We start from the raw sequence: 17,529 nt of genomic DNA on the forward strand, positions 1-17,529 counted from the left end.
TGGTTGGTTGATACCACTGAAGGGGAAAGGAGGAGCAGTGGACCTGAGGAGAGGTGGGAAGAGAGGGTGGAGGGAAGGGAAACTGCAGTTGAGGAGTACTGTATGGGAGTAGAAGAAAGAAAAAGAAAAAGCCGCGCTTTGGAGGCGCACACCTTTAATCCCAGCACTTGGGAGGCAGAGCCAGGCGGATCTCTGTGAATTCGAGGCCAGCCTGGTCTACAGAGCAAGATCCAGGACAGGCACCAAAACTATAAAAACCCTATCACGGAGGAAAAAAAAAAAAAAGGAAAAGAAAAAAAATCACATCAAAAATTACATGCAATTTTTTAAAAAGACTAAAACAGAAAAATCACTCTTTTGAAGAAATACTTTTGGGTAAAGTAGAAACTGACAACAGAATCTGAAAAATATCCACAGGACTGGCTATGTATTTGTGTACATGTGTATGAGTGTGTATTTACATGTATGTAGCTACAAATTTTAACAAGCACCATTTTTATTAAGAAATATTACTGTTTAAAAACTAAACTTTTATGCGGGGGTGGGGGGGTGGGGGGGGTAGCGGCACATGCCTTTAATCCCAGCACTCGGGAGGCAGAGCCAGGTGGATCTCTGTGAGTTCAAGGCCAGCCTGGTCTACAAATCGACTTGCAGGAAAGTTGCAAAGCTACACAGAGAAACCTTGTCTCAAAAAAAAAAAAAACAAAAACAAAAACAAAAAAAAAAAAACCCTACTTTTATATAGATTACCAAGATTTATATCCTTTAAGATAAAGATGTATTTTTAATCCCCAAACTCTGTCCCAATTAGATGGGTTACCATCAAGCTTTTTATACGTGATAGATGGAACAGCTACAAAGAAACACAAAAGAATATGTAATACTTGTAACAAAATTAACTACGACAGGAACATGTTGAATGTGAGAAAAGGGCCTACAGAGCAGGTGGGGAAGGGGGTCTCTATTACCATCAGGTTACAGGGGAACTTCTGAAAACATTTTATGAATTTGTGAATTACAATGTAAGCATTTTATATAATTTTACCTTCAGACTCCACAGCAGCCATTCTTAGTCACCACTGCAATAGTTTGTACTTGTTCAACATAGGAAGAACTTTTTGGCCACCAAATGAAATAAAGAGAAAATTCAGCAGTATAGAGACAGGAGCTGAGGACAAATGGTAATTAAGGTTTGTGCATGAATGGGGAAGAGGCACTGCGGCTAACACACTGGAGTCATGGTGAACCTTAAACAACTTCATGTGAGAACAGAGAGTAAAGAGTGAAAGAAGAAACGTGTGGCTATTTCTTCACTAATAGTTTCAGAAATCTCAACTGTGTATGCATGGTGGATACAAATCTTATTTATATAAATGTAACTGTTGTAACATGTAGGATAATTTTAAAACATTAACAACTGTTTTTATTAAGACTATTTTATTTTTAAAATTTCCAAAATATAAAAATAATAAACATGGATATTTAATAAACAAAACAACATAATTCAACTATAAATAATAGAAGTGTTGACAACCCACATAAACACAGTTACTATAAACATTCTGTGCATACAAGAGTAATTTTCTAGTTCAAGTTTTACCTTTTCAGTTCAAGTTTTATCATCACTTTAAAAAATAAACAAGAAAGCTGCTACAGCTTAACCAGTTACTTTCGCTCCACTCAAAGAGCAGGGAATTTCCCCCATGCCAACACGCATTCATGAAATGGGATAATTATGGGCACAGGTACTGACCACTGGAACAACCCAGTCTTCAGACAAGAAAAAGACTCCTTTGGTGTTTTCAGATTCAACAACAGTCCATAGAAACTGAGTTAAAATGAAGCACTTATTAAAGAAAATATTTGTGCCAGACAGTATGTTCTGAAGTTTTATCACAGGCTTAGGATTCTGAGAATCAAAAGTAGACATGTATGAATGCTTTGCTGATACTTAACTGTATCTTAAGAACATTCACTAAGGTGCTAGAATAAAATCTTAGGGGCAAAATGAAAATGATACATCAGGGAAAACTTGTACAATGTAATAGCCCATGTCTTTATAGCTCATCAAATACTCTGTAACTATCTGTAAGAAATTCTCTGCCTTCAGTGAGTAAAGAACAGATGAGAGTTTAAAGCAGACTAAAATTACACAATTATTTTAGGACGAGAAAAGTTTTCCACTTCAAATATGAGGAAAAAACCATGCTTGAATATATCATTTTAAAATGCTAATCAAATTAATAGCCTTCCTCTTATCAAAATAAACTACTTCTTTTGGGAGAAGCTGGGCACAAATAAGGATTCAGTCATTCTGCATTATTTCCTTAAATTATCAGGTGTTCTCTAATGGGCTGGGCTCGTACCCCGATTCAGCACATACCGTTTTCTAATTCTGCGGCTAGCTGGAGTCCTGTAAGCGACAACAGAGTAAATAAAGCCTAGCAAAGACTAGACAACAGACCCAATGACACTAAAAGATTGGGTAGCACCAATGACTGTTTCCTAAGACACTTGAGGGGACTGTATCACTTTAAAGAATTATCTTGTAAACAAGACCAAAAATATTTAATTGATCTGTATTTTGAGCATAAATATTTATAAATTCTATTTAAAAAAAACAACAAATATAGCATGACTAGAGCGACCAAGTGTAAAATCTAAGTATATTGAAAAATATAAAGATATATAAAAGGCTTCCTTAATGCAGTCATGCAGAGGTAAACTGCTCCATTCAATTACACAAAAATGATTCTGTACAGTTATGTACACATCGCTCCACGACGAGTTTATTCAGGAATAAATTTTAAAAGAGAATCTTTAGTAACCAATGTATAAGGACTTAAATATAACTGACCAACTGATTTTCCCAACAATTTTCAAAAAATGCACTGATCTTACGGAGACGTCAACTTGACTTCTGATTCCCAAGGGCATATTCCATTTTGTTTTGCTTTGTTTTTGATTCAATAGCAAAAGGAAAAAGTAATAGCAAAATAACTTTAAGGTGACAGCATGTAGCATTCACCAGTTAACCCATCAAAAGAGTTACTTGCAGGTATGGTCTCTTCGGACAATGTTCTTTGGCTCTAACTTAAGCAGCTACAACATTACCACTGTAAAGACTTCTTTGAAAATAAAAAATATAAACTATTCTGGTATGAAATCCTCATAGCTATATGAAAATTCGTTTAAAAAAAAAAACAAAAAAGTGTGGAGGGGAGGTAAACAAAAATGTCTTGTAGGTTATTAGGTAATAATTACTTAAAATACATGCTTTTCCTTTAATCATGCATGTATAATCAAGACATAATTTATAACATGACTAATGAATTTGTTACATTTTATTATTCATGAAGACAACCACAATGCATACTCAAGCGGGAAAAAGTGTTTGTAGGATATCTGCTTTGTATAAGTATGACTGAGCAGAACTTAAAACAAAAAAAAAAAAAAAAAGGAAAAAAGGCAGAATCAATATAATTTGGATTTGTCTAAGAATCGTTATATTAGATTTCTCAAATACCTCTAAGAATCTATGAATGAATACTCAAAATAACAGTGAAAAAATAATTTTAGTGTTCTATAAAATGATTATTAATATTTAGAATGAGAATTTTAATTGTCCACTTTCTAAGTTTAAGCTATATTGCTTATTATTAGCACATACACTTTTAAAGCAGCTGAAAACTAGTCAAAAAAACATGTAACACTATTTCCCCTTGCTTGTAAGACTGTCTTTGATGTCTTGATTACAAGTGATGAAAACTGTGTAAATTAGACAAATTTAGTAGAAGTTCAATTGTAGAACCCATAGGTCATCATTTATTACTTGAAAAGAAATAAAATTATTTTCCTTGTTTTTGAAGAGTTAAGAGCAACAACAAAAAGTTCACTGGAGAAAGTAGCCCTGGCAATCACATGAATTAATTAATACACTCACAAGAACAGACAAATTCATTACAATATGTGGAAAGTACTTTATAGTCTTCTCAAAATTATTTTTAGTGGCTATCCTAATTCAATAAATACATCCTAAAAATAAGAAAAATTAAAGCCAAACTTATGTTTAACTCTTTAATTCATTTTCTTCATTCTAAACTGTTCAATTAGTGCTCTCGTGGCTTTATAGATTTCCCAGACACAATTCTCAGTTTGGCTGCCATGTAATATATCTCATAAGGAAATTAAAAGGCCATGTTCCTTCTTAGGGTGTTTTACAAATTAAATTGCTATAAAATAAGGAAAGAAAACAGTGTGAGTAAGGTCAAAAACTTCACACATTTGATAACACCTCTGGGCTGAGATGTACTCGTACAGACTGGAAAGATAAAATGGTCACCACAGCACATGTAAACATCTGTTCAGATTGGAAAAGGGCAAACCAAATGACAGGATGGTGATATTAACAGTCGTCTCCGACAACAGGACAGGACAGAGCTTGCTCATGTAGTCATAAAGCTAAATTCAGGCAGTGATGTTCTCTCTCTGCTGGAAAAAGAGAACACTTATTAAAAAATACATAAATAACAGAAGAACCCAAAAACTGAATTGCAGTATGAACTAACTCTAACTTATTAAAACATTTTTAAAAGTCTACTTGAGAAGAATTGAAATGAAAGTTACAAATTGTATCAAAGATTACCTTTGGACTAAAGTGATTTTTTAACAAAACCTCTCTGCATCATACTTTCTAAAAACATTAGGTTTCAAGATCACAGCACTACAAAATAGCTGTCATTGGGGGCAGAAGGGAGTTAGAAAAATCTAACTGTTCAGGTGGTATTTTTACATAGAGCTGTGAGTAGGTTAAAAAAAAAATTAAAAATCATGTACAAGCCTCAAGTCGTTGTAAATAAACCAAAAGCAAAAACAAATTTCCTAAAGTTTCCCAAAGATTTTTAAAATAATTAGGATACCTCATTTCTTTAAACTCCATATAATGATCATTTCTTCCTTTAATCATCCTATGACACAAAATCCTAAACCAAGCACTAAGTGCAACAACAAAAATGTTCAAAAGGAACATGTAATGAGACAGTGCCTGGCATACGAAGAAAGACTAATTTTAGATGGGTAAGATGAGTGGATGAAATAAAGAAATAGAGGGAAGATTTAGAAAAGATCAAATATAAAAAGTTGATACAAGTAAGTAAAATTTAAAAATGTTTTCACTTAAATAATGAACACAAAATACTAACAAACAATATCAAGTTAGATGTTTTTTACTAAGCATATCTGCTTTAATTAGAAACTACTGATAATGGTAATCGTGGCCAGCAATTTTTTTTCCCTTCCTAGGAAAATTGGGTAGCTATTTAGAAGATTACAATTCTGTGTGATAAGAGACCACTCTTTTCTACAGGATCACATGCATACTGTAAAGCAAGCTCTTTTAGTTCAGGGAATTGAAAAAAGTGAGTCCCTTATTTCTAAGAGAAGGGTGTTTTCTTTTTGGCTTATAAATATTTTATAATGGTGGTTTAAAAATCTATGTTATTAAGTGTCCATTTTTAGTCCATAGAATTTTAGAAGAACAAATATCCTGGGAGAAAAATCTTAAGTAATCCAAAACTTCCTTTAGGACAACATGTTTTGAAGGCTCACTAACTTTTTAAGGGGGATAGGGCCATAGATATTTATATAAACACCAAAACTAAAACTAGTTTTTCTGTAATTAGCCTATATGCATTGTGGGGGAGAAATAGATTTTGGTAAGATCTGCATAGTACTCTGAGACAGCCACTGATGTTTCAACAATCCAAGTAAGTAAACCTTTGATTTTTTTTTGAGCCATTATACCCAATGGTTAGTGTTGCAAGTAAAATTGGAATACAGCCCCTCTTCCCACTCCCCAGAAAAACAGTTCTGATGACAAGATACCTTCTTCAATGAGACTTAGCCATACTTGCTACAAGTAATCAGCTAAAACACTGAAGTCTTATCTTCATAGTAAACTACTGGTTTGTAACATTTGACAATATTACAATAAAACAGAATCTATGAAATAGTCTTCCATTTCTTGCAACATGTTTTCATTAAGTGTCTGGGCATCAGTTACTTATTTGTTAAAAAAAAAAGTTACAATTATCCAATAACAATTAAAACATTGTTTATAGGTTAAAAATATGCAAAGTGACAACCATCCCTTGAAGTAATCCTAATCAATCTTTTAACCAGAAATACATAATTTTCCCTGTAGTTGCCTGCCTTGCCTTTAATCTTTTTCCCACTCCCAACTCTATTGCACAACCAGATAACCAGATGTGTACAACAAAGCATCAAACTGATCAGAAGAGCTGTAGAATTAACAAGGTTTCTACTTCTAGGTGACATACTGTAGAAGAAAAAATGGAGATGGAAAGAGGGTATAAATCTGAATTTGTAGAAAAATGGTATAATAAACAAATACTTTTATTTTAAACCAAGTTTAAAAGCAAAAAGGAAAGTTATAAATGGGAATGGGAAGAACTTGTAAATACCGAAGTTTACTTGCACTTTATAGGCTAAGTTCAACTTGTGTTGGCAAATGCAAGCATCTGGAAACATACCTACAGAACTTTAGCAAGAGGTATTATATAAATTATTATAATTAAAGCAAAGTGGTTTCCATTGATGAGAAAAAGAACATCAGGTGGGAATAAATGGATTACAGATGAAAAAATTGTTTTGGAATCCAACACTAGTGTATTATCAGGGACAGTAGAGAGATAAAAGAGACATTAGAGATCATTCAGTCCAACCCTTTTCGTTTTATACATAAGGAACAAACTGTGGGTAATGCAAGAGTTAGCTACGACAGAGCTGAGAACAAAAGATGAATCTTTTAATCCTTGTCCAGTTCTCTAAACTAGGTCACCTATGGATCAAATAAAATTTAGTAAGATGATCTAGTTCGGTGGTTCTCAGCATTTCTAACAATGCATGCTAATAAAAAAAAAACCCAAAGATAAATTAACCCCTAGAAATGACTACAGTATTTAATATTAAACAATCTAGATGCCTTAACTGGGGAAATAGCAGTATTGATTATAGGTGTCTACCTCCATTACTACCTGTAACCCCTATGATAAAACACATAACCCTATCATTTAATAAAATGGCCCCAGTGACTGAGGAGACTATCCAGAGATTTTTAAAAAATTGATAAGAATTAACAAGGGAGGTAATTGTCAACCTCATTACTATAAATTTAAATATGCATCCATTCATTATTTCATCCAACAAACATCTAAGTGCTCACATGAGCCAGGTTTTTCTATAAGCACTAGAGATAAAAAGATGAATAAGACATGGTCCCCTTCCTAGAGGAGCTTGCAATCAATCTAGTGGGGAAGACAAACATATAAACCAGATAAATTATATTACAACATTAAATATTTCAACAGAGATATGAACAAAGTGCTTTTTAAAAGGGTAAATACATGAACTGTCTAATGACCAAGAAGTCTAGTAATTCGTGCAGTATTTTGAGGTAAAGACTATCATGGTTACTATAAACACAATCTCATGGTTGATCAGAAAAAAGGAGACAGCAGCAGAGTTCTGTAATTTTCTTTTTTTGTAAAGTTGGTACTGAAATCACAATGCCTATAAGTAGTACTTCCACTCACTCACTCAGGACTTTAGGTAAACCACTCCATTTCTAGCAGCTTGTTTTCTTATTAGTAAAATAAGAACTACCATCTACTTAAAAGAGGTGTCTTGGGTTTTAAATGAAAAATATAAATGTGGAGTAGACTACAAGTATTTATAAACATACTCATGAATTAAAAACCCAATAGCAACGCATCACTAAATAACATTAATAATTAAAGCCAGATTAATTCTTATAAAAGTACAACTGTGAATCTAATGAGTACTGGGAATATGTAATCCTCAAGCGAGGGGACCATATCGAGTCATAGTTGGTCTTCTGATTCATTCAAAGCACCAAGCCTCAAAATATTTTAAATTCTTAAGTTATTAGACAATTTCAGGCTGGGGAAGTTGATGAGCTATTTATAAGCTTAACTGAATAGAACTGGTAATTTCAGTTACCTTTTAGGGAAATTTACAATAAAAATTGAAGCTATTATCTAATCATAAAGCCAAAAATAGAATGGAGATTTAACTGGCCTTGAAAGATTTACTTTCTTTATAATACCTGTTTGGTGTAAAGAGAAGAAACGTGAGCCTCTGCCAATTTGGCATCTTTCACGACTACTAAAAAGAAAAGAAAACAAACTTACCTAATGAATCAGAATAGCACATAGTAAACACACAAGAGACTACATAAAAATATACAACAGTCTAAGTAAACTTTAGAGTCATTATTTTAGCAAATGGAATCTGAGTCTGAAACTTTATATATAAATGTATACTAACTACAAGTAAAAACATTCCTATAAAATTGTACCGTCATAAAAACATAACAACTATAACCCCAGTGTAAGGGGGAAAAACTCAAAAACACCATCCAAGTACTAGTACGGCAGAAGATTGGTACTGCTGGGATTAGGTTTTGATTGTGTTGGCCCCAAAATAGAAGAAAGTGGTTTTGTTAAAATGTGTTTAAAAAAAAAAAAAAAAATCACTATGATCTTGAGAAGCAGAAATACTTCAAATGAATATAAAGATTTTAAAAAGATAAATATAGTAATCTCCTACCCTCAGTCTACAAAGAATATATTTCCTGAAAAAGGTTTGGTTAACTTTCAATAATTACATTCACGTGTCAGAAAATTCCACTTAAAAAAAAAAAATCACAGTATTGTTGCAAATGTGAAAGATTGTTATAGAAGTATAGTAAATGCACACTTAAAATATCAGACTGGAACACTTACCAAACAGTGTTTTCCTAAAGTAGTATCTATAGTACATTTCTTTATTCATACATCTTCAAATGGTCAAGTTTTCTTTCATACATCCAAAATGTAATATGAAGTTGTCTTATTCACCAAATGTTAGCGCTACTTGAAGTCTGGTTCCAAACTAATCAGCCTGCTTTTAAATTTTAAGACATCTGTTGAAAATTTATATGATCAAACCAAACTGAAGTGGTATAAATTTTAAACATTGGATTGTACATCATTATAAAGGTACCAGTAACCATTATTATTTAGTGATTATAGCTCCTTTTGATAGTTAGGGGAAAGGTAGATCACCATCTGGAATGGTCTGTTTCATTTTCTCTCTTTTTTTCTTTTTTTTTCTTTTTTCTTTTCTTTTTCTTTTTCTTTTTTTTTTTTTAAATCAAGGAACATTGTCATGGATTTTTTTCATTGCTTTTTTTTCTTTTTTTTTTTCTTTTAAGAGACCATTCCACTTTATTTTTAGCATCCAGATGCATAAGAACTCACGTAAAGCAGTCATACACCATTATCATTAACACCCAAGTGATAAAATACATACACAAATCCAACAAATGGCTAATACATAGTAAAGCCTAAGCATACTACTATGTAATATTATGAATACATAACTTGGAGACTTTAGGGTACTATGTCATCTATTCATTTTTGAAAACATTCATTAAGATTTTAAATGCAAATTCATTCCTTATTTGGAGTAAAACAAAATCTTCTATGTTATAACAAGTATTGGGTCATAAGTATTCAAATCTATTCATTAATTTACAAATAACCCAAAGAATTCTGTAATGTTCAATAGAAGTATGTAATAAAAACATTGCATATGTTCTATTGTGATGTCTTTAGCAATTGTTTACTGAAATAAAATGCAAACATCAATCTTTCAAAATACAAGATCAGAAGGTAGTTTTCTTCTCTTTTATCTATTTGTGAAATCCATCTTCATCATATTTTACCAAAAATTGTTTTTACAAATATGTAAAAGTACATTAGATAATACTAATGAAACACAGGTAGAGTTCTAGCATATGCAGATCAATGATCAGTCAAATCATCTTCTCCAAGAACGAGATTCATTGTCCTCTTCTTCTTCATCATCATCTTGAAGTAATGAGTCATCCACCAAAGACTCTTCCTGAAACTTTAGGTTAAGATGTATTTAGGAATTTACCCAAAATAAAAAAAAAGAAAAGAAAAAAAAAAGAAAGAAAAAGAAGAAAAAAATAAAAAAGAAAAAAGAAAGAAAAAAAAGTAACACTTTTAAACACTTTCTCTCTCAAGAGTTGAATACAAATGGTTATCTCTATAGCTAAAACAAAGTAAAGCAGTCCTTATCCATTCAAGCTCTACAGTGTGTTTTATTGCTTACATGAAGTAAGCAATAAATATCAAATTACGATTTTGTACATGCCACTTCTACTCTAACAAATCATGCCATTTGCTGTACTTCAAAATACTGCTCAATGCTTCTTTCAAAGAGGAATACATCCATTTTCACTGACTTACCCTAACTCTCAACACTCAAACGACTAATAACTTATAAAAATTCTGTCACAATTTCAATTTTTTTGCTATATATAATTTTTTTGAAGGAAAACACCACCTCTTTCTTTCCCCATTCCCTTCATAAAAGCTTTTCAGACTGCTTCCCAAACTTCAAAATACCTAATACCAGGAGCTCTCCTGCTTTTCTCCCCATTCAATTCAAACTCAGGGAAGGACAAAGGTATAATCTAAAATATAAAATGACAAATCATGTACATGAGTTTCAAATACACATTTATTCTTGCATTTGACTATGGCTATGCAAAACAGACTTAAAATGTTCTTCAAACAAAATGAACCACCATTATGGAAATCGAACAAATGTAAACCAGAATCTTTTCGTTTCCTTACCTTGCCTATTTTTACCTTCTTCAAATTTTTCCTATAACTTTTTTCATGATTAAGCAAAACAGAATTGCTTACTTTAAATCTTGTTGTCTCAAGGACTTTATAAGATTCCTACCTGCCATACCTTTTAGCCCACTGAATAGCTGGTGTTACCTGAGAAAAATACCATCTCCCATACTTATCCTGAAGCTAGAGTTCTGCTGAAAATGCCTTTCTCAACTACATTCCCAGCCCCAGCACATGGTTATGGAACACTATTTTATCATTCAGGGCTTGGCTCTATTGGCAATAGACTTTATGATTATTCTGGACAGACACAATCATTCCTTCCTGAAGCTCTGATAGCATATTGTTCAGATCTTCATTTGGCACACCACTATGCCTATTATTGTAATTAGTTTCTTCCATCTCTGCCACCACCCTCTTTTCCAGATTATAAGCTCCTTGATGATAGGGACCGTGTCTTATTCATTTTTGTGCCTATCACAAAATCTACCACATAGCAGGTAGTCACTCTAATGTACTAAAGCAATATGAATTAAAAAAGAAAGCAATTAAGTAAAATAAATACCCTAAAATGTAACATTTTTACAAGATTTCCTGTGGATGCAAATCTAATGAATAATTATCTCCCTGAGGAATTGAAAACTGACATATCACATATTCTTTTGGGTTAGCAATCAACAATTCTCATTAATCCATAAAATATATAGTTGTCTGCATTTATCTGATCTCTCCTGGCTGGAATATGGCTTAGGAATAAAAGTATTATGTTAAAATCACAGCCATAAAAAAAAAAAAAAATCACCTTTTACAAATGAATTATGAATAATGATGGTAAAACAAGTGGAAAAAAAAATAACATACTTCCTCTTCATCAGGTTCAACTTCTTCCGTTTCCACAGCTGAAATATTAGTTATTGGTTTATTCCATGCCAGTTTTAAATCCTGTCCTTTGAAACGAGCTCCATGAACTGCAGCCTAAAACAATGAAGAATATGGAGTGAAGAACATTAACCACTGCTGAAGAAAATTTAATTTTTTTTAACATCTCATATCTAAAGAGCTAAGCTCAGACAGCTGCTTGTTCATTTGTTGTTGGGTCACTTATCCCTCAACTTACTATTATAAAATCATACTACTGATGTAAAACATTTTTAAAGTAAACAACAATTTCTCATAAGCAAGCACTATTTCACTCCTGGCCAAAATCTGAGTAGAAAACAATGTTTGTCAATTTACAGTACAATGATAACTACTATTTAGACAACAATCCCAATATACATCAGGATTTTGGCTCTAGCTTCTAAATCAATGTCTATTTTAAAATCAACAAACTAAATGAATTTTACATCACTGTTAAAGTAAATGTTTATATATATATATATATATATATATATATATATATATATATATATATCAATCATGAACTAGAAACCTTTAACAAAACTAATCAAAATATCTATAAAATGATGCCTAACTAGTGCAAGTTAGAAACCCCTTCAGAACTAAAGGTCACAGCTCTGAACTCATCTACAGAAAAGCACAGCATTTCCTAGAAAACACTTTGTCGCTGCTGGGGATGGCAGCTGCACTCAGTGTTCAGGTCTACTACACTCCTGATAGGTCAGCAGCTAGCATGGGACACCACATTCAAGTAACAGAATGAACATAAATCAGTGTTAGCAGCATTTTAAATCAACACATGGTCACAAAGATTTATAGCACAGGCTCAAAGTATAGAATAATATGAAGTGTAGAAACTACTACATGTTCAACATATCTGAGTATGTGTTCTATGTGATATTAATGTCCCTGCATATAAATTTTAAATAGATACATATGAATTTTTCTTTTCTTTTCTTTTCTTTTTTTTTTTGGTTTTCCAAGACAGGGTTTCTCTGTGTAGCTTTGGAGCCTGTCCTGGATCTCACTCTGTAGCCTAGGCTGGCCTAAAACTCACAGAGATCTGCCTGCCTTTGCCTCCTGAGTGCTGGGATTAAAGTCATGTACCACCACCGCCCGGTGTTACATATGAATTTTTTAGTTCAGAAAAAACTGAAAATTGAAGCTGAAATCATTACATAAAGTATATCAGGTTACTATTGGAAATGACAAATGCAAAACACCAGTAAATTCTGGGTGTGGAATTGTTTTTGCTTCAGAAAAAAAAGTCTTTGCTGTGTAACTCTACCTAGTCTTGAACTCACAATCCTCCTGCTCAGACTCCTATTCAGGAACAATATAGTTTGTAACACTACACCTTGCACAAAAAGTTACTAACAAATATTTCTTTTTTCATTTTTTTTTTCTTTTTGGTTTTTCGAGACAGGTTTTCTCTGTGTAGCTTTGGAACTTGTCCTGGATCACACTCTGTAGCCCAGGCTGGTCTTAAATTCACAGAGATCTGCCTGCCTCCACCTCCCAAGTGCTGGGATTAAAGGGATGCACCAGCCACCACTGCCCCTTGACAAATATTTCTAACTACCTTCATTTTATCCATCTCTATATTCAAAACATTTCAAATTTGTCAGGTTAACTTTTAACTTTATATAGTTGGTTTTTTTTTGTTTTTTTTTTTTTTTAATGGATGGAGGGCCCAGTGGTCTCCCAAACACCACTATTACCATTGCTCTTGGTTACTGGAGGTTTTTAAAAACTAGATGTTTTTAATTTTTAATCTTAATGAATTTTGTGATAAACTTTTAACAATTCAGGCTATGTAAATCTGTGAAATAACTTTGAATTTTTTTGTTCCCTAAAGATGAAAATTTCATTCAAGAAACCTAAGCTTTTCTTACAAGGAACATTAAGTTTCAGTTATTTCCATTGTAGTAAAACCTTTTTATAGTAAGCCTGTAAGTATTCCAGGTAATTTAAAACATGAACAATTCTTTCTGTTAACTCACCCATTTTATCTGTCTGTCTCTCTATCGATCTTAGATTTTCAAGAATGGGTTTCTGTTTGTTTACTTATTTATTTGTTTAGTCAGTTTTTTCAAGGCAGGGTTTCTCTGTGTAACCCTGGCTGTCCGGAAACTTGCTCTGCGATGAAGCTGGCAGCAAATTCAGATCTGCCGGCCTCTACCCATCTAGTTCTGGGATTAAAGGAGTGTACCACCACACCCAGCTTCATTTTCTATTTTTTTAAATATTCAGATTTTTAAGCCACATAGTATAGAAAATTATTACTCATGGCATCATTATGCTAAGATTAAGAGATAGCCAACACTATAATAATAATAATAATAATAATAATAATAATAATAATAATAATTTGGGACAGAGGACAGTGCTAGTGGAAGTCAGAGGAGGACACGGGATCCCTGGGAGCTGCAGTTACAGGTGTTGTGAGCTGTCTGAGTGCTGGAAACTCAACTGGGGTCCTCTGCAAGAGCAGTATTCACTTTTAACCACCAAGCCACCTACCTCTGCAGCCCCTCTTTAACATTTTAAACAATATAGCCCGCTTGGATTTTTCTAACAGAACACAATTGTATCATAGTCATGGGAGCATATTTTTCCCAGAGAGTTTGATTTTTTTTTATTATATTTGTAGAAAGTAGTTATCCTTTGATTTGAACAGAAAGCTTTAAACTTTTATTATCAGAACTTGTCAGCCTTTTCCTTTGTAAATATCATGCCATTACTTAAAAAGCCCTCAGTGCATTAAGGTAATACTTCATTTACTCAACTTTGTGCTTTTAAACAGCTCTTTTATTATCTAATAAATATGTACAATATACACATATTCACATACCTATTCTGAATTCCACTTTGTTCTATTTTCTACATCTATTCTAATTTATAATTCATAATGAATTAGATCCATTTTTGACTAATTTATACAATAATTGTCATTAACTGATGTTATTCTTACTTGTGACCTTTAGAAACCTATGGCCAAATGCAGCATCACACGATCTTAAACAGGTGTTAGTGATCAACTGTGAGCTTTAGCACTGTTTTCATACAGTGTACTAATAAGAGCCGCAAGAGGTCTACAAGCTATTCATGGAAATTTACATTTTAGAAGGAACCTCACAGACAGTTTTAAAATGTTAACAAGTATCGTACAAGTATTCTCACATGTACTTTTATAAGATACTTAAGGAAAGCAGTGTAGTAATGCTAATAGGAGTAGGACTAAATATATAAAAAAGCACAAAACAAGAATAACCCTGGGATGGAGAGATGGCTCAGAGGTTAAGAGCACTGGCTGTTGTTCCAGAGGTCCTGAGTTCAATTCCCAGCAACCACATTGTGGCTCACAACCATCTGTAATAAGATCTGATGCCGTCTTCTGGTGTGTAGGCATACATGCAGGCAGGACACTGCATACATAAGATATAAACAAATATTTGTTTTTTAAAAAAGAATAACCCCATCTAAGTGCAAACACAGGTAAAAATCCACTATGTTGTCAAAATCTTCAAATTATCAAGATTCACCCAGAAAAAAATGTTTTGGTTTGGTTTTTGTTATTGTTGTTGATTTGTGATTGTTCCGTTATGTAGCCCTAGCTAGTTTCAAATTAACTATGTTGACCCGAACAGTGAGATTAGAAGTATGTGCTACCAAGCCCAGCCTTCAGGAGAAAAAAAATTTTTTAAATAATTCATAGGTAAAAGAAAATGTACTCAAATTATTTCAACGTATTAAAAAACATGGAAATTTCTAATTATGTTTTGTAAAAAGAAGTATTATTAATATGTGGGAGAAATCCTTCATTTAAAACCAATTTTAATTTTTAAAATCATGGCTAGCTCATTTCCTAGACTGCTTACCCTACAAACCAGGCCCAGGGTTCGGTCCCCAGCACGACATAAGCCAGACACGGTGGTACACTGCAGGAATCCCAGCACTTGGGAGATGGAGGGAGGACCAAAGCCTGCAGATCATCCTTAGTTACACAGGGAGCTCAAGACCAGTTTGATGACTGTCTTAAAACAAGACAGTTTGTTGTCCTGTTTTAGAGACATCAGACATCGATCTCTGGTCTCCACAAGCCCATGAACACACATGCAGGCACACCTGCAAACGTGTGATCACACAATGTAAACATGCACACACATACATACATAAGTTGAAGTTATTTCTAGGTTGTTTTTTGAAAGACGAAAGGAGCAGGGCAGGGGCATGGCAGGGCACACGCCTTTAATCCCAGTACTTGGGAGGCAGAGGCAGGTTAATCTTTGAGTTCAAGGCCAGCCTGGACAACACAGTGCATTCTAGCATGGCCAGAGCTACACAGCCATAAAGATCCCATTTCAAAACAATAAAACAACAACAACAACAAAGACAATTCAAAGCACATAGATTAAGATAACTAACTATATTACAAGGACTCTAAAAGCTAGAGTCACATATCATCTCTTGGACAAACAGCAGCAGTCTATTCAGGCACATGCTGAACTAGAGATGCTTCTCTAGAACTCAACCTGCTAGGACCCAGAACTAGTAGGTAAAGGCTAAATAAAAAGGGTGGGCAACAGAATTATACTTTCTCTGCATCTACCTTAGATAACTCTTACCATTCATTCTAACAATATCGACTTTGTTCTGGACCAGTTTGTTCCTTTACTGTGGGAAGAGTAGTGGCCCTAACTCTGTAAAAAGGCTTATGACATCTTCAAGTAAATGCAATTTTAAGTTCAACTTGGTGTCTCAATTATATATACTATATTATATAATATTTATTATACTATATTATATTACATACAGATTTCCTAAGAAAATAAGGACTTTTTGTGAACACAAACTTGCACTTCAAATATTCTACCTTCTGTCAAAATATAACTCAGTAAACCTGAAAAGCAATTTATATTAAAACTTAAGGAAATAATAATCATTTAAATCTGAAGTTTTAATTATTTTAACACTTACAGCTTCTGCTTCTGCTCTTGTCTTGAATGTAATTATCGCATGAAGTGAAGAGTCGTCAATCTGACAATCCTCAATTTCCCCATATTGCTGTAAATTAACAAATTATTTCCTCAAAATAAGTGTTTTGAAACATCTAAAACCCCCAACAGCATTAGAAGTAATAAGCATAATCCAGAATACATAATCATTCATACAGATTAAGAGATAAATAATTCACTTCATTTAGTCCTATCCTCCAATCTCAGCTCTAATCCTATACTTCCCAGAATCAGTGACATTATGCTCTACTTGAGAAATAATGAATAAACAATGGTCAAAGCCTGAGCTTGCTTACCAACCTTCTTTATTACTCCAACCTCAGGACAAGGTGAATTTGTTCTTAAATAGCATACTGAATCACCAGAACTATGAAATTCTAGTATCATTTCCAATAAAAGGGAGGAACGATTCAGAGAATTTAAGCCATTTTTCCAAGCAGTCAAGCAAATTATCAAGATGAAGGTCCAGGCCTTTTGACTGGAGGTCTAGCCTTAACAGAGCACGGGCTCACTTGCTATCCCTTACGGCTACATAATGGAACAGGGTGTGACACTATCCCTGACTGGGGTTCGTTGCATTTTTCCCACATAAAGGAAGATTTTTTTCTAAACAGCAATTTCAGCACACAAAGATTAGTTCGCTGTGTATTAATGTATTCCTCCTACCCCAAAATAAACTACAGACATAAACTCATTAAATACAACTTTTTGTGAACTATTTTATTCTCGCCACCCCCACCCCCAAATGGACATTATCTTGGTGTCAAATGGACATTATCTTGGTGTCAACTGGACTACATATCTGGAATTAACTAAAACTGAAGGATGAGGCAGACCTGTGCGATTTTTTGTTGTTGATT

The 17,529-nt window shown here is 33.4% G+C and overlaps 1 protein-coding gene across 6 annotated transcripts in view; it reads right to left on the bottom strand.

Moving 5' to 3' along the window:
* Positions 1-1,480: 1,480 nt before the first annotated feature.
* Rbm26 (RNA binding motif protein 26) overlaps positions 1,481-17,529 on the bottom strand; it is a 77,712-nt gene continuing 61,663 nt past the window's right edge. For 4 of the 6 annotated variants that reach the window (XM_036199954.1, XM_036199949.1, XM_036199953.1 and 1 more), the window contains 3 exons: positions 16,632-16,718; positions 11,613-11,726; positions 9,286-9,993 (listed from right to left, as the gene is read on the bottom strand). In XM_036199954.1, the coding sequence (XP_036055847.1) occupies positions 9,904-9,993; positions 11,613-11,726; positions 16,632-16,718 (291 nt within the window). In that variant the 3' untranslated portion in view covers positions 9,286-9,903. Of the gene's footprint in view, positions 4,492-9,285; positions 9,994-11,612; positions 11,727-16,631; positions 16,719-17,529 lie in introns of those variants that run through there. The other 2 variants (XM_036199951.1, XM_036199950.1) reach the window with 2 other exon arrangements.

The sequence above is a fragment of the Onychomys torridus genome, chromosome 9, assembly GCF_903995425.1.
Source record: "Onychomys torridus chromosome 9, mOncTor1.1, whole genome shotgun sequence".
NCBI classification, from domain to species: Eukaryota; Metazoa; Chordata; class Mammalia; order Rodentia; family Cricetidae; genus Onychomys; species Onychomys torridus.